Raw genomic sequence first — 24703 nt, 5'->3', positions numbered from 1 at the left:
TATATCCTCTCCATCACCATGACTGCCTACTTCCACCTCCGTAGCATTGTCTGTCTCCGCCCCTGCCTCAGCTCATCTGCTGCTGAAACCCTCAACCATGCCTTCATTACCTCCTGGACTCAACTATTCCAATGCTCTCCAGGTCGGCCTCCCACCTTGTACCCTCTATAAACGAGGTCATCCAAAACTCTGCTGCCTCTATCCCAACTCGCACCAAGTCTTGTTCACCCATCACCCCTGTGCTCGCTGGCCTACATTGGCTCCTGGTCCGGCAGCGTCTCGATTTTAAAAATTCTCATTCTTGTTTTCAAATCCCTCCATGGCCTCACCCCTCCCTATCTCTGTAACCTCCTCCAGCCCTACAACCCTCAGATATCTACACTCCAACAATTCTGGCCTCATGCGCATCCCCGATTTTTTTTTTTTGTTTGTTTGTTTTTTTTTGTTCTGCCATTGGCGGCTGTGCCTTCAGCTGCCTGGGCCCTAATCTCTGGAATTTCTTTTCTAAACATCTCCGCATCACTCTCTTCCTTTTAAGACGCTCGGTAAAACCTACCACTTTGGCCAAGCTTTTGGTGACCTGTCCTAATATCTCTTTAGGTGGCTCGGTGTCAAATTTTGTTTGATATCGCTCCTGTGAAGTGCCTTTGGGACTTTTTACGACCAAAGGAGCTATATAAATGCAAATTATTGTTGGTATCAGCCAAAGAGTGATCAGAACATTGAGTGGAGGCAATCAGTTAACTGGATTCTGAAATGTGGGTCATTCTGAATAGTTTAACCAGGAGGGGCTGAACGATCTTGACCCCTGGGTTTACCTGGTAACCGCCAAAGCCTGGTTGCTAATGAGTGATGTCATGGTAGTGACGTATGGCATGGCGTCATGGCGTCAGACGCACGCTGTTTCCGCAAAATGGCGGCCGGTTTCTGGTTGTTTTGAGGCCGTTGGAAGAGCCGCGAATATCGAGGGTTAAGGATGGACGACATGTCTCTGTCGGATTCCGAGAGGCTGGCTGGGGAGCGGTGGGCTCCGGTCGGGGCGGTGGCGAGCCCTGAGGAGGAAGAGGGGAAGAAGGAGAAGGAGCGAGCCGGGCCGCCCGAAGTCGGCCTGGTGAGAGGAGCGACGATGATGGCGGAGAAGATGCAGCGGCTGGAGGGCGAGCAGGAGCTGCTCAACTCGTCGCTGCTCGCCCTCACCTCGCACTTCGCCCAGGTCCAGTTCCGCCTCAAGCAGATTGTCAACGCTCAGAGCGACCAGAAGGAGCGGCTGCTGAAGGAGCTGGAGGACTTCGCCTTCAAAGGCTGCCCGCAACCCTTCGTTACCCGGGCACTGGATGGGCAGCAGCTGGACAATGCGGTAAGGATGTGCCCCCTGTACCCGGGACATCTGCTTCACCCAACCAGCCGTAGGAGCTTGATCCACAAACTCCACCTTTAAAGCCTAATGGCCAAATTTGAATGCAGCTCTTTAAAAATATATATATATATATATATAAATAAAAGCCCAACTTTTTCTGGAATAAAAATTATTGGAAAGTTCACAGTATCACACGATGCACAACAAACTAATTACATGAGATACATTACAAATCTGAAATGCTTAAAACCGTCTGCTGGGTGCCCCTCCACTCCATAACCCCATTGTTACCAGGGCATGTTCCACCCCCCCCCCCCCGCTTTTTGGCTCAACAAGTTTTTGCCAATTTGTAACTTGAGAGTACATGAAAATGCCCAGATCTGTCACGCTGACCTACTTCTAATTGCATATTCTTAATTGAAAATTCACTAACAGAATGCACAGTTCAATTTTTTTTTTTAATTACTTTTGTTAGCCATCACCTGCGTTATACAAAGCTCTTTCTTAGCTAGGCAATTGAGATTTTAACCTGTTTGTATCGCATACCTACCAGTCATTATAGTGGACTGAATTTCAAAGACACTGCCTGACTATATAAGTTTCACCTGGCTATATGATATGGGTTCAGTGTACCAGAATGTCGCTGTACAAAATTCAGTAGTCATTAGCTATTCTATTACCTGTCACCAGTTACTTGTGTAAAATTACCTGTCATTACCACTTGTATATCAAATGTGATTCTGGATAATTAGATGCACTTTTACTAATGTATTGAAGAATCTGCTGATGCTGCATTATAATTTTCACCTAATTTAATTTTGTCTATATATGTCATAGAAGTCATTGTGCAAATATTGCAGCACAAACATTTATTTAAGGCATTTGGTCAAAACTATTTTGCTCGTTACAGTTCATTAATTTAGCAGAATTGATGCTGTAATTCGTGCGACCATTTGTGGTTCTGTGGATCTTAAAGGAGTTTATAAAATCAGAGTCCATAATGTAAGAATTCTATTGGAAAGCACATTATATGCTGTACTCACGTTTCTATTTTCCAATTATTTTTCTTCCCTCACTAGGTCCCCCAGTGCAATACACCGATCCCCAGCAGAAAGGTTGGCAAGCTAACACCGTTCTGAAAGTAGTCGATAGCTCCAAGTCACTCTAACTGTTCCTCCATATAGGGAAGCTACTTGGCTGTGATTAGTGCCTCTTGTTGATGACCCTGTTGAGATCCAGAATACATCATGAGTAGAATTGTGGGTCTTAACTAGCATTTTAATAATCTGTGAGACAGCTTGTTAACACCCCAGTGAACTGCTGAATACTCATCAGCAATTTTTTAGAATGTTAATTGCAGAATGTAGTTCTTATCTGTATGTTTAACAGATGTCAACAAATAATTGTCCTACCTCAGATTGTATTGTGCATATTCAGCACATTGCCATCGTGAGAATAATCCCCGGTGTCAAAGAGAAGTTGTGCAGATGTACTATATTTCAAAGATGAAAGTATCTGGATACTGCCTCCACAAACTGCACGTTGAAGTTTCTGAAGAAAGATGCTGTTAATTGAGATTTCATTAAATGGCCCTAAATAAACCCACAGCGCCTTATGACATGCGCAGTCCTCTCTCTCAGTAATTAAACTTCACCCCCCCCCCCCCCCCAAACTGATTGGATTCTGAAGGGAATTATTACCATACTTCTTGTTGCATTTTCTGAATGGTTGGATTAAAGTCACTTGGCATGTATATCAACAAGATAATCAAGGTTAATCTTTTTAAAGTCATACTATTCAGAGTAATAGACTTCAGAAAACAAGTGTATTTTGAATGCTTATTTGCATTGTCATAAATATATTAAAATTGTAATTGCAAATTAAATATTCAGAATATTGCAGTTGCTGGATGTTTGAAGCCAAAGCCTACATTACCTACTACAGGTACTGTAAAATAAAAAGGACAAACTGAAAAGGCTGGAAATCTGACATAAAAATGGAAAAAAGCTGGAAATACACACCAGTCAGTCGGCATCTGTAAAGAGAAAAGGCAGGTTATGACGATTTAGGTGTGTACTCTGCAGTTAACATGTAAACAAAAAATGCTGATGAGTATTAACATTTTTTCTGTTTTTGCTGTGCTCTTCCCCTGCCCCCAGCCAACCTTAGTGATGTGTACTTTTCACTCAAATTTCTAAAAAAAAAGACTGATTTTCCATTACTCAGCTTTGGCCTCAATACTAATAACAACCCAACCTGCCTACTTTAGTGGAATTGCTACTATGTATTATACATACAGGTGTGATATTAAGGGTAGCATCATAAGTGATATCCGAACAATAATAATCTCAGACAAGTGACATAGATAGATCAATGTAATTTTCATTTTTCCATGTTACATTTTAAATGTTTAATATTGAGTCTTTCACAAAATTGTGATGCATTGAATTATAATTTTAATGGTAAATGGCATTGAATTATAATTTTAATGGTAAATGGTTTTTTTTATATGTGTCAATTCAAGGAGCCATAAATTTCAAAGTTCTTTGGATCAAAGAAAAGTAAGTACTACAGATGTGAGATCCAATACATTTCTAAACGTAATCAGCAGCAATCCTAAAGCGTAATCACAACAGGTAAAAGTATCAGCAACCGGCCAAAATTGCAAATGGCAACATTTTCCATTCTGATTTGTGTTCAGACACAGGATTGAAAATAAACAGGAACATACATTTCAAAGAAGCTGAGATTGCTGACTTAAAAACACCTGAAATTTGAATCAAATTACAGGAAACTTTGGTTTATCCGGAGGTTAACTGTCCGGAATGCTCGAGCCACCGGCAAAAATCAGGAGCCGTTTCGTTAGGTTTTTTTTCACCAGTCAGGCTCTGCAAGGTCTCGCTGAAGCTGTTGCTAAGCTACAGAGACGCTTGCAAGGTACGGCCGACTGTTTAGAAGCTGTTGGGTTTGTTGCCAGATACGGAGCTCAAAATCTCCGTATGTTTCAACATTAGCGCTGGTTTGTCCGGCAGTTTTGATGGGACGGCAACAGCTCAGTCCCGTCGGTGCCGGATAGCACAAAGTTTCCTGTATGTAATTGTAATATATCAAATTAATCTAATCTTCTGTTTTCTTATTGATCCTGCCTGAACTACAGGAAGGTTTGGTAAGTTTACATTCAAAGTTTAATTTTTTTGCATAACAAATGAAAATGTTGTGAACACAAATTACTGACAATTCAGTCATTTTTTGCACTAACAATTGAATCAGCCAGTAATTTGAATTAAGTAATGTAAATAACACCGCAAAGTGGAAATTTTGTGCTAAAATGACTGAATTAACTGAGAATTTGAATTAAGCGACTTTGATTCAAGAGTAGTAGACTACAGTGTGCATGGTTCAGGAACTGTCAAAAATGTAATTTGCATGTCTGTATGGTCCTTGTATGTCATAAACAGAAAGCTGCAAGTCTGAATTGCTTGCCCTGCATGAGCATGTTCTGCTCTAGGACTCTTGAGCTTATGTTTGATAAGATTTTTTGAAAATGATTATTTATTTAAGTTAATTTAGTTTTATTTCACTTTTATTCCCCTTACAACCTCCGAACTGTTGAACTTCCCTTCCTTCTACAATCTGCAGGCTTGTTTTCAGCAACAGGTTTTTATTTGTCTGAAATAAATATTTTGGATTGTCTGAGTGCAGGAAAGGCATACGTTGACTGTTCTATCTCAAAATATGAGGTAGGACACAGCAGGATCCATTATAATGTTGTGTTGGATGCTGCGGGTGGCTGACTGGACTCGGGGCCAAGACTGGATGGTGGTGGGTGGAGCTGGTGCTACCTCTGGGCTGGTGCTGCCTCAGGACTGGTACTGTTGGGGTTTGAAGCTAGCATGGCTGGGAAGTGCAGTGCTGCAGGCAGAGTGCCATATGTTGGGTGGGTGTGGGGTAGGGTTATACTCTGACTTTGGTCTGCCACGCATATGTTCATGTTGGGCCTCAGCTGGCTGGGTAACAGGGATGTGTGCTAGTAGAGCAGGGTGTACCGGTGATTGAAGCCATCAAGATTAGACAAGCGTGTAGCAAAGGCAGAGTGGTTTTAATGGGGGATTTTACAGGAAACTTTTTTTTATCCGGGACCGACGTGGTGCCGGTTCATCAAAAATTCCGGCTAACCGAAAGCTATAGTAAAAGATACGGAGAGCTGACAGCTCCGTATAAAGCAACAAACCCTGTTGCTTAGCAACAAGTGCAGAACAATGGCCACAAGTTCCAAGCATCTCTGTAGCTTAGCAACAGCTGCAGCCACACCCTTGCACAGCAACAGATGGAGGAAGGCAAGTACAATATGAAGTAAAACTTACCTGAACCTACTCCTGAATTTTGCCGGTTAACCGAGATTTCCGGTTATTTAGGTGCCGGTAAATCAAAAGTTTCCTGTAACTTTCATATAGATTGGGATAAGCAGACTAGCACCTGTCAGAAAGGTAGTAAATTTCTTGACTGTGTCCGGGATAGTTTTCTACAACAGTATGTCCTAGAGGCAGAAAGGGGTCAAGCCATATTAGATTTAGTAATGAGCCAGATTTAATTAACAGCCTAACTGTGCGTGAACATTTATCCAATAGCAATCATAACATGATCAAGTTCAACGTAGTGTTTGAAAGGGAGAAATGCGAAACTGCTACTAAGATTCTAGATTTAGTTAAGGCCGACTTCAACGGGATGAGACAGAGACTGTCCACAATAAACTGGGCAAATCTGTTAATGGGTAAAACGACAGATCATCAGTGGAAGATGTTTAAAAAAGAATCTAATGTGATACAGAACCAGTTTGTACCCCTGAGAGGCAAGAACTCCTCTTGCCAAAAACCAGCCATGTACGATTAAAGAGGTAAGGCATAAAACTAAAAGAAAAAGCATACAAAAATGCAAAAAAGAGCATAGATCCTGGCGAATGGGAAAAATACAAAGAATAGTAAAGAGTCACAAAACAGATAGTAAGAGCTACAAAAAGGGAGTATGAAAAGAAACTTGCAAGGGATATCAAAATCAATACGAAGAATTTTTACAATTACATTAGGAAAAAGAGGGCAGTCAGGAGCAATTTTGGTCCCTTAAAAACTGAAAGCAGTGACATTGTCAATGATAAGGAACTGGTGGAAATGTTGAATAATTACTTTGTGTCAGTATTTACAGTAGAGGAAGAGGATAGCATGCCAGAAATCCCAAGGAAACTAATATTGAATCGGGGACAGGGACTCAATAAAATTAACGTAAGTAAAATAACATTAACAAAGAAACTAATGACACTAAAGAGTGACAAATCCCCAGGACCAGATGGTTTCCATCTCAGGGGTTTAAAGGAAGTAGGTGAGCACATTGCCCTAACTATAATCTTCCAAAGTTCTCTAGATTAAGGAACCGTTCCTTTAGATTGGAAAATTGCGCATGTCACTCCGCTATTTAAGAATGGTGAGAGAGGGAAACCAGGGAATTGTAGTCCAGTTAGCCTAACATCTGTTGTCGGGAAATTGCTGGAGTCTATAATTAAGTATAGGGTGACTGAACACCTTGAAATTTTCAGTAGATCAGAGGGAGCCAGCATGGATTTGTGAAGGGTAGGTTATGCCTGACAAACCTGATTGAATGTTTTGAGGAGGTGACTAAAATAGTGGACAGCGGAATGTCTGTAGATGTTATTTATATGGACTTCCAGAAGGCATTTGATAAAGTCCCTTATAAGAGATTGTTAACTAAGGTAGAAGCCCACGGAATTGAGGGCACATTATTGACCTGGTTAGGAAATTGGCTGAGCGGCAGGAAACAGAGTGTAGGGATAGGCTCATTGGCAGGATGTGACTAGTGGTGTCTCGCAGGGATCTGTGTTGGGGCTTCAACTATTCACAATGTTTATTAACGACTTAGATGATGGCATAGAAAGTCATATATCCAAATTTGCCGATGACACAAAGATAGGCGGCATTGTAGTCAGTGTAGATGAAAGCATAAAATTACAAAGGGATATTGATAGATTAAGTGAATGGGCAAAACTGTGGCAAATGGATTTCAATGTAAGCAAATGTGAGGTCATCCACTTTGGACCTAAATGGTGAAAAGCTAAAAACCGTGGAGGTCCAAAGAGACTTGGGGGGTCCAGGTACATAGATCATTAAAATGTCATGAACAGGTAGAGAAAATAATCAAAAAGGCTAATGGAATGCTGGTCTTTATATCTAGAGGACTAGAATACAAGGGGGTAGAAGTTATGCTGCAGCTGTACAAAGCCCTGGTTAGACCACACCTGGAGCACTGGGAGCAGTTCTGGGCACCACACCTTAGGAACGATATATTGTCCTGGGAGGGAGTGCAGTGTAGATTTACCAGAATGATACCCGGACTTCAAGGGTTAAGTTACGAAGAGAGATTACACAAATTAGGGTTGTATTCCCTAGAATTTAGAAGGTTAAGGGGTGATCTGATCGAAGTTTTCAAGATATTAAGGGGAACAGATAGGGTAGATCAAGAGAAACTATTTCCGCTGGTTGGGGATTCTAGGACTAGGGGGCATAGTCTAAAAAAATTAGAGCCAGACCTTTCTGGAGTGAAATTAAGAAACACTTCTACACACAAAGGGTGGTAGAAGTTTGGAACTCTCTTCCGCAAATGGCAATTGATGCTGGGTCAATTGTTAATTTTAAATCTGAGATTGATAGCTTTTTGTTAACCAAAGGTATTAAGGGATATGGGCCGAAGGCAGGTATATGGAGTTAGGTCACAGATCAGCCATGATCTCACTGAATGACGGACAGGCTCGAGGGGCTGAAATGGTTTACTCCTGTTCCAATGAGGTCCAGTGGTGTTCATTGGCCTATGTCTGTAGGAACACGAGAGAAAGTGAATTAGTGACAGCAGTTAGAAGATGGGTTGGGTAAGTTCACAGGTAAGGAGGAGAAGCAAGGTGCCACATTGTAGGTGGGAGAGTGCCAGCGTGAAGTTGGAGAGGGGGGAGAGAAACGACCAAACCAGCATAAAATTGGAATAGGGCAGATATGCCCCAGCATGTAATTGGGGAGGAGAGTGGGGAGTGCTAGTTTGAACAGGGGTTGGGGAGAGAGGTTCTGTCCATTATTTCTAGCTTATTATATTCCATATTTAAAAATTGCAAAATTAGGGTATTTTTGTAAATGTTAAGATAAAAATTAAATTGATATTTTTAAAGTTACTAGAATATTCAGCATTGAAAGATTCAACAGAACTGTCACCACAAATCATATAGTTCAACTGATAACCTTGCTATTGCTTTATCCTGTCCCAATAGTTTGCATTTATCAGGTTTTCACAGTAGGATGTAGCTGCATTTGATGTATTTTGTCAACTTTCGCTCAGTATTTTCCAGCTTGGTTCACTTAATCTAATTCAGTGTCAATATTCAGACGTTCTGATTTTTTTTCAAAAGTTCTGGATTCAATGAAAAGGTATATTTTTAAATAGTTTCTTTGGTTTCTATGCAATCTATGGATATGTATTTGTTTTTGGATAGTATGTCTGTAGTTTTCCCAATGCTTGGACAGTTTTTGTCATGGGATAGAGTCTACAATTGTGTATTTTTTTTTTCTTGAGTAATTGAAAACACACTGGGGATGTCCATTTGATCTTTTTTTATGTATGCTTTTCAGAATGAAAGGGAGAAACTGGAGCGACTCGAGGCCCAACGTCAGAAACAGAGGGAGCTGATTATACAGTTAAAGACACAGCTGGATGACTTGGAGACATTCGCTTACCAGGAGGGCAGCTATGAATCCCTCCCTCAATCAATAGTCCTAGAACGCCAGCGGGTAAGGCTTGTAACTACGTACTATTGAAAGTCATGGTGTACTGCAGACATATTTTCTCATTTCATCCATGATCAATTTAGTCCAGAGGCATAATCAACCAATAATAACTGCACTAAGATTCCAATACCCTCAGTGTTTAGACTTGGACCTTCCTAAGCTTCAAGATAACCAACCAATAATATAAAGCGCAGTTTAATTAGTTGTTGATGTACCTCAACAACTAATTAAACTACTAGGGTAATGGGAATCAGGAACTATCTCCTCCAAAAAGCTGCTAAGACTAGATCAATTGAAAATTTCAAACCTAAGATTGATAGATTTTTGTTGGCAAGTGTTTTAAAGGTTACGGAACCAAGACGGGTAGATGGAGTTAAGATACAGATCAACCATGATTTAATTGAATGGCGGAACAGGCTTGAGGGGTGGAATGGCCTACTTCTGTTCCTATGTTCCTAAGTAACATCATTTAAGAAAAAAAAGACTTGCATTTATATAGCGCCTTTCACCTCGGGATATTCCACAGCACTTTACAGCCAATTAAGTACTTTTGAAGTGTAGTCACTGTTGTAGTGTATGAAGCACAACTGCCAATTTGTACACCGCAAACTCTCTCAAACAGCAGTTATTATAAATGACCAGATTATCTGTTTTAGTGATATTGATTGGGGGATAAGTTGTGGCCAAGATACTGGGAGAACTCCCCTGTTCTTCAAATAGTGCTGTGGGATCTTTTACGTCCACCTGAAAGGCAGGCTTAACATCTCATCCAAAAGATGGCCCCTCTGACAGTGCAGCACTCCCCCAGTACTGCACAGCAGTGCCAGCCTAGATTGTGTGCTTGTCTCTCGAGTGGGGTTTGAACCCACAACTTTCTGACTCGTAGGTGAGTGGTGCCACTGAGCCAAGGCTGACACATGGTGTTGGGCTGTATAATGGCAAGACACCAGTTTGCAGCTGTAATTCGCCACCTATCAGATATATATTGGGGTGGAAATAGAAAGAGACTTTGCACACAGACCCCTGTCTCTGCCCACAGGAGCAGGGATAATCACAGGTGTTGTCTAAACCTTGTCGTGGCCAGTTATATTGACAGAACCCTGGAAGCAGAATATTTGCCTGCCCTCTTAAGTGGGAGTTAGACATTAGACCCAAAAATATGGCAGGAAGATGGGGGTTACAGGAGAAATGTGCATTGATGTGTGTTTTTTTTTTTCAGGTAATCATAGATGAATTGGTTAAGAAGCTAGATGTGAATCTAAATGAAGATTTTAGCAATTTGTCACCAGAAGAACTCCGACAACGTGTCGATGCAGCAATTGCCCAAATTGTGAATCCAGCGAGAGTGAAGGAACAGCTGGTAGACCAGCTTAAAACACAGATTTCCGACCTCGAAATGTTCATCAACTTTCTCCAGGGTATGTAGATCTACTGTGCTGATCTCAATGGCCACTGGCGTTTATTACACTCATTGATCCCTAGATCAATTAGCCTAGGATTGAAATGGGAATGAGATACTTTTCAAGTTTCAGTTCTTTTGGTATGCAAGTAAAACTAGATGAATAGATTTTGTGTTCCTGTGCTCTTGTGAAGCAGAACAAATTAATTGTGTTCCTCTTTGCCTAAGTAATTTTATTTGAAATAAAATCGGAAAAAGCTGGAAATGCAGAGCATCTATGGACCGAATAGACAGTCGGCGCTTTGGGCTTATACCCTTCTTCAGAGCCAAATCTTTTCTGTTTTTGTTTCAGGTTTCCAGCATTTGCATGATTTTACCTTTTTATTAGTATTATTAATATTGTGCTGAATGACGTGCTTGTAGGATCAGCACACAAAGACAGAGAGTGATGGGTTCTGGGTTTGTGGACCAGGTACCTCTACAGGGAGGGTGGAAATATTAATGGAGGCCACCCTGAGCTATTCTTGCACACATCCTGGTAGATGGTTACAGACCAGGATATTTCTGAAAACGAATTGTTTGCTAACTGTTCTCTTAGATAGAGTTCAGGTGGATAATGGTTTTCATTCTGCCCTTGGTATATTCCACTGTACAATCATCATCAGAGTTTTCAATAATGACAGGCACTTTTCTTATGATTGTACAGTGGAATACACCAAGGATAGAATGAAAACCATTAAACTGTTAATATTTTATCTAACATGTATTTGCAGAAAATGTTTGCTATTTAGAACTTGGCTTTTCATTTTCTTTTTATATTTTATACACTATGTTCTCCGAGTAATAGAGCAAGTGACAAAAGCCTTGGGTGGCAGTGAGGGATGTGAGGAAGCCATTTTGAAACCATCTATTTTGAAGTCCTAGAAACAGGAATCCAAAACCCCATAGATTAGACAAATTTGGCATTTTCTTGCCTTATGGGAGTAGGAACATCTAAAACAACTGTAGTCACCTGAATTTCCACATAATTGTATAATTATTATATAGGGTGATACTGTACTTTTACCAGTGTCTCGGACACACCTTGTTCTCTAGTTTTTATGTATTACTAATCAGAAGTAGTCTGGGAGTGGATGTTTTTGTAATTTTGCATTGCACATTACTGGGAGTAGAATTTACCCAGTTGACTGGACAGACAGTATCTCTGAAACAATTCATAGTTAATGCAATTATTAGCAATAAAAAGTACATTCAAGTTTGTGGTTTCAGAATATTGGCACGCTACTGGAATTCAAGTCACGAAATTTAAATTTCCTCCTCTGTCAACACCATTTAAATACTTTTTTTTAATGTATGTCTTTAAAGGGTTCAAAACTCCTGACTTTTTTGAGTAAAAGCCCATTTAGCTGTCCACCATTTTTAAGAGATTAAATTGAATCTTTACAGGTTAAAGATTTATTTTGATGGGATGGCATGGAATTGTAGTATTTTAGAAGCTCGAGACACTATACCAAGTAGTAGCAGGACAGTAGTTTGTGGTTACAGACATTCATGTGGAATTCTCAATCTCAACCTTACTGTTGTGAAGAATTGCTGAGCAGAGGCCAAACCTCCTCACCGAGAAGGGGAAAATTGGTGGAAGAGTGATCAGGTTGCTCTCATGCACTCAACTGGGGTGCAGCAATGGCCAGATCACTGGCCTCTTAGCCTGGAATTGTACATGGTGAGAAACTTGGGAAAGGGAATAAAATACTCAAAGTGAGTGTATGACCATTTTTTAAATATATATATTTTTAGTGGTTTTGAGAGTTTAAATTTAGTTACTTTAATTCCAGTAGTTTGTCAATATTCTGAAATCCCAAACTTGATTTGAGTGTGCTGCTCAGAATCTAAAATGAATTGGATGTGCACTTTAATTTTCACAAGTTACAGGAAACTTTTTTTTATCCGGCACGGACGGGACCGACGTGGTGCCGGTTCATCAAAAATTCCGGATAACCGAAAGCTATAGTAAAAGATACGGAGCTGAGAGCTCCGTATAAAGCAACAAACCCTGTTGCTTAGCAACAGGTTCAAAACAATGGCCACAAGTTGCAAGCGTCTCTGTAGCTTAGCAACAGCTGCAGCCACACCCTTGCACAGCAACACATGGAGGAAGGCAAGTAATAAAAGTTACCTGAACCTACTCCTGAATTTTGCCGGTTAACCGACATTTCCGGTTATTTAGGTGCTGGTTAATCGAAAGTTTCCTGTACTACTTTCCAGGGAGGTGAACATACTAACTCCTTCGGATGATTTGTTAAATCAAGGCCTCATCTGCCTCTTCGGGTGGATGTTAACGATCTCGTGGCATTTTTCAGCGAACAGGAAATTCTTCCAATCTCCTGCCGGAATTACCTCAACCAACACCATCAAAAATACACTTAACTGTCTCATTGCTGTTTGTGTGCAAAGATACCTGCTGTCTTTGCTTGCATGCCGTGCCATTGCACGTCAAAGTAATTCATATGAAACACTTTGAGACATTTGAGAGACGCATTGTATAGAGCTAATTTATCTGGCAGGGAAGACCAGAATCTGTTTGTTAGAGCCTTTGGCCAATATCCAGTTGGATAAAAGGCTGAGCAACACATTAGAAAAAGTTTTGTAACTAAAATCTTAAGAATTTTTATGTTGCACATACAAAGAATTATTGCTCGACAGCAGACAATTTTGTTGCTAGGGAACACAGGTCCTTAACCGCCCTTACCCCCCAACCGTCCTCCCCCGCCCCCACCCCCAACCAACAAAAATCTCCAGTGTCCTTTTTTTATTTTGTAAATGAGTTGGGCACCAGAAAGTGTGTGTGCCAAGCATGTGAAATTAAACAGTCAAAAATGCAACTAGCAAAAGAATTTTCAAATGTGAAATGTCATAATACTTGTTCTTGATCTCCTTTTCTTTCCTACAAAAAGTATAGAGGGTGTTTCTGGGTCTTCCGAACGTATAATCTGTTATCATCTGACCTATAACCAGAAAAGGACTCTGCTCAGCAGCATACATTTTACATTGCTGTTTGTCTGTTTAACTTGGCGGGTTCAGGAGGGGGCTCTGACATGGCCCATTCTAGGTTATCGGGTCATGTCAACACAAACTGCCAGAAGCCATTTTATTACCAAGTCTCAAAGGTCATAAGTGATGGGTGATGTGTAACTTTGATTCTAATCTTAAATCAGTATGAGCCCTGTTCATATATTAATTTGCTTTACTAATACCCTGGAATTAAAATCTTAGCTTTCTCCCCAGTCAGTACAATAACATACATGTCCTGACGCCATGAAATCTGCTGTTTAAAAGCCCTGAAAGCCTTACTGTAGTGCCTACCTAAGAATTTCACCAAAGTAATGTGGTCTTTACACACACATTTTCATTACACAGATGAAGTTGGAAGCCCTCCACAGACTGAGAATGGAAGGTGTACATGCACTGTGCATGGAGCGAGCGAGTCTAAAGCATCAAGTGCAAAATTGTCAAGTGGAAGCCATCGTGGTGAGGTCTAATTTTTGTAAAGTATTTTATTTCTGAGTGTGAGGGTCTCTTGTCACACTCCAGATAAACTATCTTTTCATGGTCATTATCCCACAGAGCCTTCAGGCTTTAAATAGAACAGTACATGAATGTTCAAAAAATGCCAACAGCATAATCAGAACATCTTATCCAAAATGTTAATTATTGGCCTTTGTTTTGTGGGGAAGAATCAGTGCCATTCAACCAGGATGATTGAGACATCTGTTTTTTAGCACTTTATTGCCAAAGGAGCTGTTAACTATCTCTACATTAATGTTTCTGTGTGAAAACATTTTTCTTTTTTCCTGCCCACCCTTCTCCCAATGTTAGTGTGGATAAAAGCAACCACTTCTCATTTAAATAACCTGATTTCTGAAGTAAGATATAATTCTTATGAAAATCATTTTAAAATCCAGCAAATATTTTCACCTTATTTACAACAGCAACAACTCTGGAAACTCTCCAAGACTACCTTTTGGGACCCATAAGTAATATCTATGTTGGAGTGAAGGACTATTGTGATTGTCACTGCACTTCAGAAGTAATTCATTTTGCGAGACACTGTTAATTTGACGTGAGGAGGAATGATATATGTGCAAGTATTATCCAATATCTGTTATTATCTTTTTAAAAATAAACTGACTTTTTTCTGTTTTACAGTGGATCCAGAAACAGCCAGAAAGATGAGGGAGACTGGGTTAAACATTATGCGCAGAGCACTGGCAGTATTGCAGATATTTGCTGTTAGCCAGTTTGGGTGTGCAACTGGTCAGATCCCACGTGGACTGTGGCAGCCTGATGAGACAAACAAGGACTACAGTCCACTGCTACTGAAATTAGAAGGTGCTGTGGATAAAGTAAAGCAGCTGGCTTTAAGTCATCAACAGGCTGAAGAGCATGTGATCAGCAGCCGTGACCTTTGCCTTGGTGGGAAGAATGAACTTACAACAGCTGTACGAAAAGAGTTGTCAATAGCTCTCCGAGACCTGATGAGCCATGGTTTGTATGCCTCATCTCAAGGAATGAGTTTGGTCCTAGCACCAATTGCGTGTCTCCTTCCCTCGTTCACAGCCTCTCCACAAACCATGCACCCCTGGCAACTTTTTGTGAAGTACTACAATACCAGAAATGGTAGAGCCTTTGTAGAGTCTCCTGCTCGCAAGCTCTCTCAATCCTTTGCCTTGCCAGTGACTGGAAGTGGCATCGTAACTCCTAAACAAAGTTTACTTTTCGCAGTTCACGCTGTGCTTACCGAACACGACCCTTACAAGCGCAGTGCGGATTCAGAATTTAAGGCCTTGATATGCATGGCGCTGAACGAGCAGCGCTTGGTTTCCTGGGTAAACCTGATTTGTAAGTCGGGGACACTTCTCCAAAGTCACTACCAGCCATGGAGCTACATGGCTTCTACTGGGTTTGAGAGTACACTCAACATACTCAGTCGTCTTAGCAACCTGCACTTCAAACTTCCAGTCGACACTGCTATTCGACAGTTAAAAAACATCAAAGATGCTTTTTAGTATTTCCTGATGTATATATTTTATTCAAGACATTCTATTTTGTCCTATGAAAGATTAATTTAGATGTTCAAAATCCATTGCAAATTCAACCTATGCTGCTCTTTTTTCGAATATCCCAGCCTCAGCTGAAAGTTTGAGGTATATTACATTGATGACTGGATCATTTTTCCCAAAGGTCAGTTACAATTGTATTTTAATTCAAATTTATAAGTGACTACAAAAGTTTTTTTTTAAGACTGGAATTTAATATTTATAAAATATGACAGATTGCCCATGGCGCTGCTCATGTTGAATTGTAGGATGTGCTGTTTTATAACAATAGTGTTATCAACAACATGTGATGGGAAAAGTGTTACAGGAAGCAAGTGTGACATTTGCAAGAAGTGCACACCATATTGCAAGACTTTAAATATATTATAGCTAGATGGTTTTAATCAGATTTCTATAAAAGGGACACTTATAATTCATAGTTATTCAGGGAGGTTTTTTTTTGTTCCACTCATTTTCAGTGAATACTTGCAACTAGGTGAGAACTGACGGCTAAATCGCTCGCATGATCCTTGTCATAATTTCTAATAGTCAGCCATCCAGAGGAATGTCTGCTATAGTAAGACAGGTTATCAGTGTTGCAGCCTGGCTAAGAAGCATAAGCACTTCAACCACATTTCTCCGTGCAAACTCAAAATATTTTTTAATGAGGCCCCTATGTCAGAGAATCTTGTGGTTCTAGGGCAAACATTTTCCTGTCCCAGCATTTATTAAGTTTGATAGCAAGTTTTGTTGTCTCCATAACCTTTGGAATTAAATTTTAAATGTTAATTTTTTAATTGTTTCCCTGTCCGCACACCAGTCCTCAGCCAATGAAGGTGGGCAGGTAGCCTACCTATCGGCCTGTGCAAAGTTTCTTGGAGGAATGAGGGAGCAGCTCAGGGTGGCGGGTATCTTTCTACCTTTTCTTGCGAAGGAACCTAGCTTTGAAGCTCAGGTAACTTGCCATGTGGGGAATTGCTGCACAGACCCACATCCTACCACTCCATGGCATTGTGCATTGGAGCATCAAACAAATGTTACAGCCCGTGTCTTCATTGTGCTTGGTGATGCGTCTGTATTCCTGTCACACATATTAGTTTTGTACTTTCTGGGCATTGGGAATGACCTGAACAGATTACTGTGTTTGATTAGGGGAGTGTCATTTTCTTTCAGACTCTTGGATCAGTAATATTTCCCAAGGATCAGTCGCCCTTGGCAGCAAGATCCAACTGTAACTTAATGGGTGCAATCAAGCAATTATCTAAAATGTCTTGGTTACAAATAGATTTATTTAAAATGTATTCATGTACAGATATAATATATTCAGTTATGTTGTAAAGGTGTATTGTTCAGTGTGACAGATGTCCTGATATAAAATCAGGAATTCCATTTTCTTTTGTCTGCTTTTCCTCGCCCCTTTGCTAGCTCTGAACTCCGTTGAGAAGTCATTCTGTTTAATGTTGTACAGCATATGGTCAGTACTGCTCTCTGGTCTGTAGGATATCAAGCATACGTGTTGGAAGAAGAATTTTGATATCAATTATTTTCTTTCCTATAATCCCATTTTTGCGCTATATTAAATTAATATGCAAACCATACATGTCTTAACCATTAAGTGTAATTAATTAAACACTTCATTGTGAGGTCATTGAAAGCAGTATCAGTTTACTTTGGACACACGCAGTTCATGTTATAATCTAAGATGAGACACTCTATGCCTCACAGAATCCAGACTATAAGCTTGGAGGAAGATCCAGTCATTTATTTCCGATTGTGCAAAATCCTTGGTTACCATATTTATTTAGCAAAACATCGATCAGAAATGTTTCATTCCACTGGTACATTTAGAGCACACACTACAGTAGAACATAGGAATGCAAAAGTTCTTTGTAATATAGATGTGAAAATTGTTCTGTGCAACACTATCTCTATTTTGAAATGGAAGGAACAGAAAGAAAGATGTCCATTTCTGCATAGTTCCAAGAAATGTTCTGGTCCCATAAATTAAAAAGCAGAAAGAAGGAATTCTACAAATCTATATTTTTGTCTGACTATTTGGTAACTTGGATCGTATGTACCAATTTGATTTCCATTGTGCTAAAGATCTAAGCAAAACAAAAACCGCTGATTGTTACTGGTTTTCACAATCAAACCAAATTTGAGATCTTGACTTTAAATGTGTAACACTGTTTAGCATTGACACAACTGCTGTTAGTTTGATAAGAATTCCTTTTGTCTTTTTTAAAGATAAAACTGACCAACTTGGAATGTATAGCCAAACCAACATTAGGGTCTGACTGCCAGCTCTTGTATGCTTTTTTTTTTAAAGTATTTATAACAGAAAAGTCCTATTTGAATTTTTTTATCCAGCACAAACTGCCTCTTGTGCTATTTTGTATTGCTTAATTCAAATTACTGGTTAATTTAATTTTTTTCAAAGCAAAAGCAACTTTGAGTTAATATGGGTAGACTATAACTTATCCTCTTTATTTTTAGGAGACTGAAAGTTCAATTCTCAAAATTCATTAGTTTATTAATGTACTTGTTCTGAGTTGTGGAGTTAAAAAGTTTTTTTTTTTTGGTTTTTTTTAAACCCTTAAATTTACTTGTAATCTTTGCATTACTGTTCTGTTGTCTCCCACTGAAAACTGTGCAAGATTGACTCTGTACAGGTATTCTAGTGCCCGGAACAGTGCTACTGACTACAATGATCAGTAGACTGAGTAAATGCACACTGGAATTACGGAGAAAATTGCAGGATGTTTCCATGATAGCAAAGTCGCTTCCAAATTAATTTGGCAAACTAGTTATGCCTTTGTCACAATTCAACCATATTCCTATTTAGAAGATACAGGATAATGTGCCTTTTAAGGATGCATTCAAGTGGAAATTATTACATAGAATTTACAGCACAGAAACAGGCCATTCGACCTATGTTTATGCATCACACAAGCCTCCTCCTACTCTATTTACTTCATCTCACCCTAGCGACATATTCCTTTATCCCTCATGTACTTATCTAGCTTACCCTTAAATGCATCTATGCTATTCACCTAATAGTAGCGAGTTTCACATCCTCACCACTCTGAATAAAGAGGTTACTCCTGAATTCTTTATTGGATTTATTAGTGACTATCTTATGGGGAGTTCAAAACTAAGGGCCATAAATATAAGTGAAAGCTTCTTCTCTACTTCTACCCTATTGAATCCCATCAGAATTTTCAAGGCCTCTATTAGGTCACCTCTGTCTTCTCTTTTAGAGCCCCAGCATGTTCAGTTTGACAGTTATACTCTCAGTTCTGGTATCATCCTGGTAAATCTTTTTTTCACTTTCTCTAGAGCTTCGATAACCTTTTTGTAATATGGAGACCAGAACGGGGGGGCACGGTGGCATAGTGGTTAGCACCAGGGTCCCGGGTTCAAATCCGGCCTCGGGCGACTGTCTGTGTGGAGTTTGCACATTCTCCCTGTGTCTGCGTGGGTTTCCTCCGGGTGCTCCGGTTTCCTCCCACAGTCCAAAGATGTGCGGGTTAGGTTGATTTGGCTATGATAAATTGACCCTTAGTGTTAGGGGATTAAATACGTGGGGTTACGGGGGTAGGGTGGGATATGTGTCGGTGCAGGCTCGATGGGCCGAAATGGCCTCTATCTGCACTGTGAGGGATTCTGTGATTTCTGAGAACTGTTCACAGTGCTAAGTTTGGTCTAACCAAGGTTCTATATAAGTTTAGCAAAGCTTCTCTGCTTTTGAATTCTATTCCTCTAGAAATGAACCCCAGTGTTGCGTTTGCAATTTTCATGGCTTTAACCTGCGTTGCTGTTTTAACTGATTTGTGTATCTGTACCCTGAGATCCCTCTACCCCATTTAGATTCTTGTTTTCCAAGGAATATGTGGCCTCCTTATTCCTCCTACCAAACTGCACAAACTCGCACTTATCTATATTTAAATTCATTTGCCATTTACACGGCCAATCTGTAAGTTTAACATCTTTTATTTTGTCGCAGTCCTCCTATGTTAACTATGCCTACCAATTTGGTGTCATCTGCAAATGAAAGTAGTTTCCTTTTGCAACAACACATAAGTGTAGTGTAAATGCAGCCTGAATCTGGCATCAGGCCCTTCCTCCCCACCTCAGCCAGCACCAGAGGAAGCAGTGTGAGAATCCCTGAAGGAGGTAGTCTTGTTCTGCTGCATTCAGTCAGTCTGGGTCTTGGGACCTAATTTACACTTCACAAGCTCAAACCAGTTGAGGGCTTCGGATGACCTCATACTGCTTGAACATCTGTGTTATTTGTCTAAGTTGATAGTGCGTTTGCCACTCCAGGACTTGATACATAATCTAGGCTTACACTTCAGTGATGTACTGGGGGAAATGCTGTCTTTTGGATGAGATATAATAACAAGCCTCCATCTGCCTGTTCAGGTAAATGTTAAAGATCTCTGGTGTTCCAGCTAACATTTCTCCCCAACCAACACCACCAAAAACAGATTAACTGGTTATTCGTCTCATTTAATGTTTTGAGAGAACTTGCTGTGTACAAATTTGATGCTGCATTTACCCACATAACAGTTACTGCCCTTCAAAAATAATTCAAGGGTGGCGAACGCTTTGGGGTGTGATATGGTTCTATACACACGCACATTTTCTTTCTAAATATGACTGGAATCTTGGGGCGTTATCAAGTTCAGTACAGAAAGATTGCTGGCCTCTAATGTCAAGACAGACACCTGTGGGCTCTGACCTCACAATGGAAACTAATGCCTTCTGACGTGCTCTGAACCGACACAGTTGACTATAAATCCTACAATGCTCCTCGGTTAGAGAAATATCCTATAATTTGCATTAAATCCTCAGCATACAGCTGTCTGGTCTGACATACTATTTGTCATATTTTGCTCTGCAGCCCACAATAGTAGTCAGTAATGTGTACATGTGCTGTGCTTTGAGACTGAGCATTGCCCCAAAACGTGTTACTCTCCATAGCCCAGAAGGGAATAGAAAGATCTTGTTTACTCTTTGCTAATTACAAACACGTATTCTATTTTGATTGGTTGGGAGAGGGAAAGCTAACATCGGCTTCTGTGGTAGGCCAGATTGTGCAATTCCTAGTTTTTAATTGACTTCAACTCCTGATTTATGAGAGTTTCATGGTATTTATTTTAGAAGCATCTTTTAGCTGCACATCACGGTAGTACCGAGTGATATCTATAGCATTTTTCTCCACTAAAAGGTAAGTGACAATTACAACAAAAAATGCTGCCACACAGTCTTCACAATATTTAAATTGAATTATACAAACAATAATACAGACTAATTTGGAAAAGGCTTTTTGGTAATATTTTCATCCAGAAACTAGCCTTAATCTCTAATTTTTCTTAATGAATACAACATTTCTTGTGAATGCTTCTTTTAAAAAAAAACACTACATAAGTGATGAGAGGAGTGTGGCTAAATTATAGCTCAATGTAGAGGAGGCTGCAGTGCAGGGTAACCTCGTTACACAGAATATATATATTTAATAAGTTATCAATGTCCTCATTTTAAAAGTGTGCTGCTCTAGGTACAAAAATTCATCCAATTCACTGATGAAAATAATTCAATCATCACCTTCACAGGAAATGCACAATTATAGCACCGGATTGAAACAGACCAAGTGACCATTATGTTGTACATATACATGAATAAACTTAATTTCTTTGTCCCACAAATCTTTATGCTGAAGTCCGTTGTGTCATATCTTCTCATTTATGAACTTAGAATGATGGTGAAAGCTGCATAATTTAATAATTTTATGTATACATATGATTGATATGTAAGGTAAATGTATATTTTGGGGTTTATTGTAAAATCATGCAGTAGTACAATTTTGTGGCATGAAGTATTGCTGTATTTGAAATTCTGTCCGAGTACCAAAGTGTACACACAATCAATAAAATTCTAAGAAAATATCCAATATGTGCAGTCATTTTAAGTAGTTCCTCTCCAGTCAGAATTTATAATAGTTACAATTTTAACTATCTAATTCATTTCTACAGGTAGAACGTCCCGAATCCGGCAATCTCGGGACCGAGGCCGAGCCAGTTTTTGAGTTTTTCCGAACCTTTGGAACGTGTTTCTGATGTCCGAAGTCCAGAAACGCCCGAGCCCAGGTTGCGGTATTTCCAGACTTCGGACATCAGAAACACGTGCCGAGTCCGGAAAGGCCTGTGCCCAGGTTGCGCTTTTGGTATGCCTCCCTCGGTGTCCGGATTCCGGAACACTTTACGGATTCCGGACCCCTGCCACCAATCATCCTGGGTTTCGGAACATTCCGGATTCGGGAACTCCGGATTTGGGACGCTCAATCTGTATTCCAAGAAATGTATTTAGCAGTGGATGAGTCAATTTAGCTCAGTTAATGGTACTCTCCTTTTACATATGATATACAGCACAGAAACAGGCCATTCGGCCCAACCAGCCCATGCCGGCATTTATGCTCCACTCGAGCCTCCTCTCGTCTTTCCTCATCTAAATCTATCAGCATAACCCTCTATTCCCTTCTCCCTCACATGCTTATCTAGCCTCCCCTTAAATGCATCTATACTATTCGCTTTAACCACTCCCTGTGATAGCGAGTTCCACATTCTCACCACTGGGTAAAGAAGTTTATTATGAATTCCCTATTGGATTTCTTGGTGACTATCTTATATTGATGGCCTCTAGTTATGCTCTTCCCCACAAGTGGAAACATTCTGTCTCTATCCACTCGATCAAAATTTTTCATAATTTTAGAGACCTATTAGGTCACCTAATAGAGACCCAGCCTGTTCATCCTTTCCTGATATGTATACCCTTGCATTTCTGGTGGTATCCTTGTAAACCTTCTCTGCACCCTCTCCAGTGCCTCTATCCTTTTTTATAATATGGCGACCAGAACTATACGCAGTGGTCTAACCAAGGTTTGATACAGGTTTAGCATAACTTCCCTACTTTTCAATTCTATACCTCTCTAAATAAACTCTAGGGCTTGGTTTGCTTTTTTTATGGCCTTGCTAACCTGTGTCGCAACTTTTAGTGATTTGTGTATTTGTACTCTTACCCCACCTAGACTCGCACCCTCCAAGTGATGTGACCTGCCTATTCTTCCTACCAAAATGTAATATCTCACATTTATCTGTGTTGAATTTCATTTGCCAATTATATGCCCATTCTGCAAGTTTATTAATGTCCTCCTGTAATTTGTTGCAGTCCTCAGTATTGACTATCCCCCCCAATTTGGTGTCATCTGCAAATTTAGAAATTGTGTTTTTGATTCCCAAGTCTAAATTGTTAATGTAAACAGCAGTGGTCCCAGCACTGATCCTTGTGGAACACCACTACCCACCTTCTGCCACTGTGAATGGCTACCCTTTACTCCTACTCTCTGCTTTCTGTCTTGAAGCCAGCCAGCTATCCATTCTGCTACTTGTCCCCTGACTCCGCATTCTCTGACCTTGTTCATCAGTCTATTATGGGGTACCTTAACGAAGGCCTTTTGAAAATGCAGATAAATTATATCTACTGCATTACCCTTGTCTACTCTGTTACCGCTTCAAAAAATTCAATAAGATTGGTCAAGCAAGACTTTCTTTTTGAAATCCATGCTGACTATTCACAATATTTTTGGTTTCTAGATGTTCTTCTATTTTTTCCTTTAGTAGGGATTCCATTATTTTTCCAACCACCGATGTTAAACTGACTGGTCTATAATTCCCTGGACATGTTCTATCCCCCTTAAATATCGGTATTGCGTTAGCTATCCGCCAGTCCTCTGGCACTACACCTTTTTCTAACAAATTATTAAATATGCATAGTAATGCCTCTGCTATCTCTTCCCTAGATTCTTTTTGAGTCAGAGAGTTGTGGGCTCAAGTCCCTAAACACTTTCCCACTCATTAGAAATGTGTCAGGTTAATTATGTAGATATTGGCTTTGCTGACCAAATGATTTCAGAAGTGTTTATAATCAGGGCAACTAACTTGTTATCACTCAGCTCGATTCAGAAACTGGCATTTTCACTGCCCCAAGGATTTCCCTGTAAATATAGAAACATAGAAGATAGGAGCAGGAGTAGGCCATTCGGCCCCTCGAGCCTGTTCCGCCACTTAATGAGATCATGGCTGATCATCCAAATTCAGTACCCTGTCCCTGCTTTCTCCCCATATCCCTTGATCCCTTTAGCCTTAAGAAATATATCTAACTCCTTCTTGAATATATTTAATGAATTGGCCTCAACTGCCTTCTGTGGTAGAGAATTCCACAGGTTCACCACTCTCTGGGTGAAGAAGTTCCTCCTCATCTCTGTCCTAAATGGCTTACCCCTTATCCTTACACTGTGACCCCTGGTTCTGGACTCCCCCGCCATTGGGAACATCCTTCCTGCATCTAGTCTGTCTAGTCCTGTTAGAATTTTATAAGTTTCAATGAGATCCCCTCTCTTCTAAACTCTAGCGAATATAAGCCTAATTGACTCAATCTCTCCTCACATCATCCCTGCCATCCCAGGTATCAGTCTGGTGAATCTTCGCTGCACTCTCTCCATGGCAAGAACATCCTTCCTCCGATAAGGCGACCAAAACTGCACACAATACTCAAGGTGTGGTCTCACCAAGGTCCTGTACAACTGCAGCAAGACATCCTTGCTCCTGTACTCGAATCCTCTCGCTATGAAGGCCAACATACCATTTGCCGCCTTAACCATCTGCTGCACCTGCATGCTTACCTTCAGCGACTGGTGCACAAGGACACCCAGGTCTCATTGCACTTCCCCTTTTCCCAATCTATTGCAGTTCAGATAATAATCTGTCTTCCTGTTTTTGCCACCGAAATGGATAACCTTGCATTTATCCACATTATACTGCATCTGCCATGCATCTGCCCAATCACCGACCTGTCCAAATACTGGAGTTTCTCTGCATCCTCCTCACAGCACACATGCCCACCCAGCTTTGTGTCATCTGCAAACTTGGAGATATTACATCTAGTTCCCTCATCT

The 24703-nt window shown here is 40.3% G+C and overlaps 2 protein-coding genes across 3 annotated transcripts in view; one reads left to right on the top strand and one right to left on the bottom strand.

Annotated features, from left to right (window-relative positions):
* LOC147101185 (ceramide synthase 6-like) overlaps positions 1-2418 on the bottom strand; it is a 73375-nt gene extending 70957 nt beyond the window's left edge. Inside the window, exon 1 of the mRNA XM_085966410.1 lies at positions 2401-2418. The gene's annotated coding sequence lies outside the window, so the exon portion shown is untranslated. The remainder of the gene's footprint in view (positions 1-2400) is intronic.
* On the top strand, positions 723-21638 carry rundc1 (RUN domain containing 1). Of its 2 annotated transcripts, XM_085966408.1 has the most exons (5): positions 723-1357; positions 9037-9195; positions 10412-10610; positions 14009-14119; positions 14798-21638. In XM_085966408.1, exons 1-5 carry the CDS (start codon positions 977-979, stop codon positions 15655-15657), a joined length of 1710 nt encoding a protein of 569 aa, XP_085822534.1. In that variant the 5' UTR covers positions 723-976; the 3' UTR covers positions 15658-21638. The 2 variants fall into 2 exon arrangements, with proteins under 2 accessions (XP_085822534.1, XP_085822535.1); XM_085966409.1 differs by lacking the exon at positions 14009-14119.
* The last annotated feature ends 3065 nt before the right edge of the window (positions 21639-24703 follow it).

This window comes from Somniosus microcephalus, chromosome 24, assembly GCF_052327205.1.
Source record: "Somniosus microcephalus isolate GS21.2 chromosome 24, FLI_Smic_1.0, whole genome shotgun sequence".
NCBI lineage: Eukaryota > Metazoa > Chordata > Chondrichthyes > Squaliformes > Somniosidae > Somniosus > Somniosus microcephalus.
This window is presented reverse-complemented; position numbering and strand designations above follow the sequence as displayed.

Coding starts and splice junctions, on each gene's coding strand:
- rundc1 (XM_085966408.1), top strand. CDS start 977: ATGGACGACATGTCTCTGTCGGATTCCGAGAGGCTGGCTGGGGAGCGG. Junction 10,611..14,008: donor GTTCATCAACTTTCTCCAGG/GTATGTAGATCT, acceptor TTCATTACACAG/ATGAAGTTGGAAGCCCTCCA. Junction 14,120..14,797: donor GTCAAGTGGAAGCCATCGTG/GTGAGGTCTAAT, acceptor TCTGTTTTACAG/TGGATCCAGAAACAGCCAGA.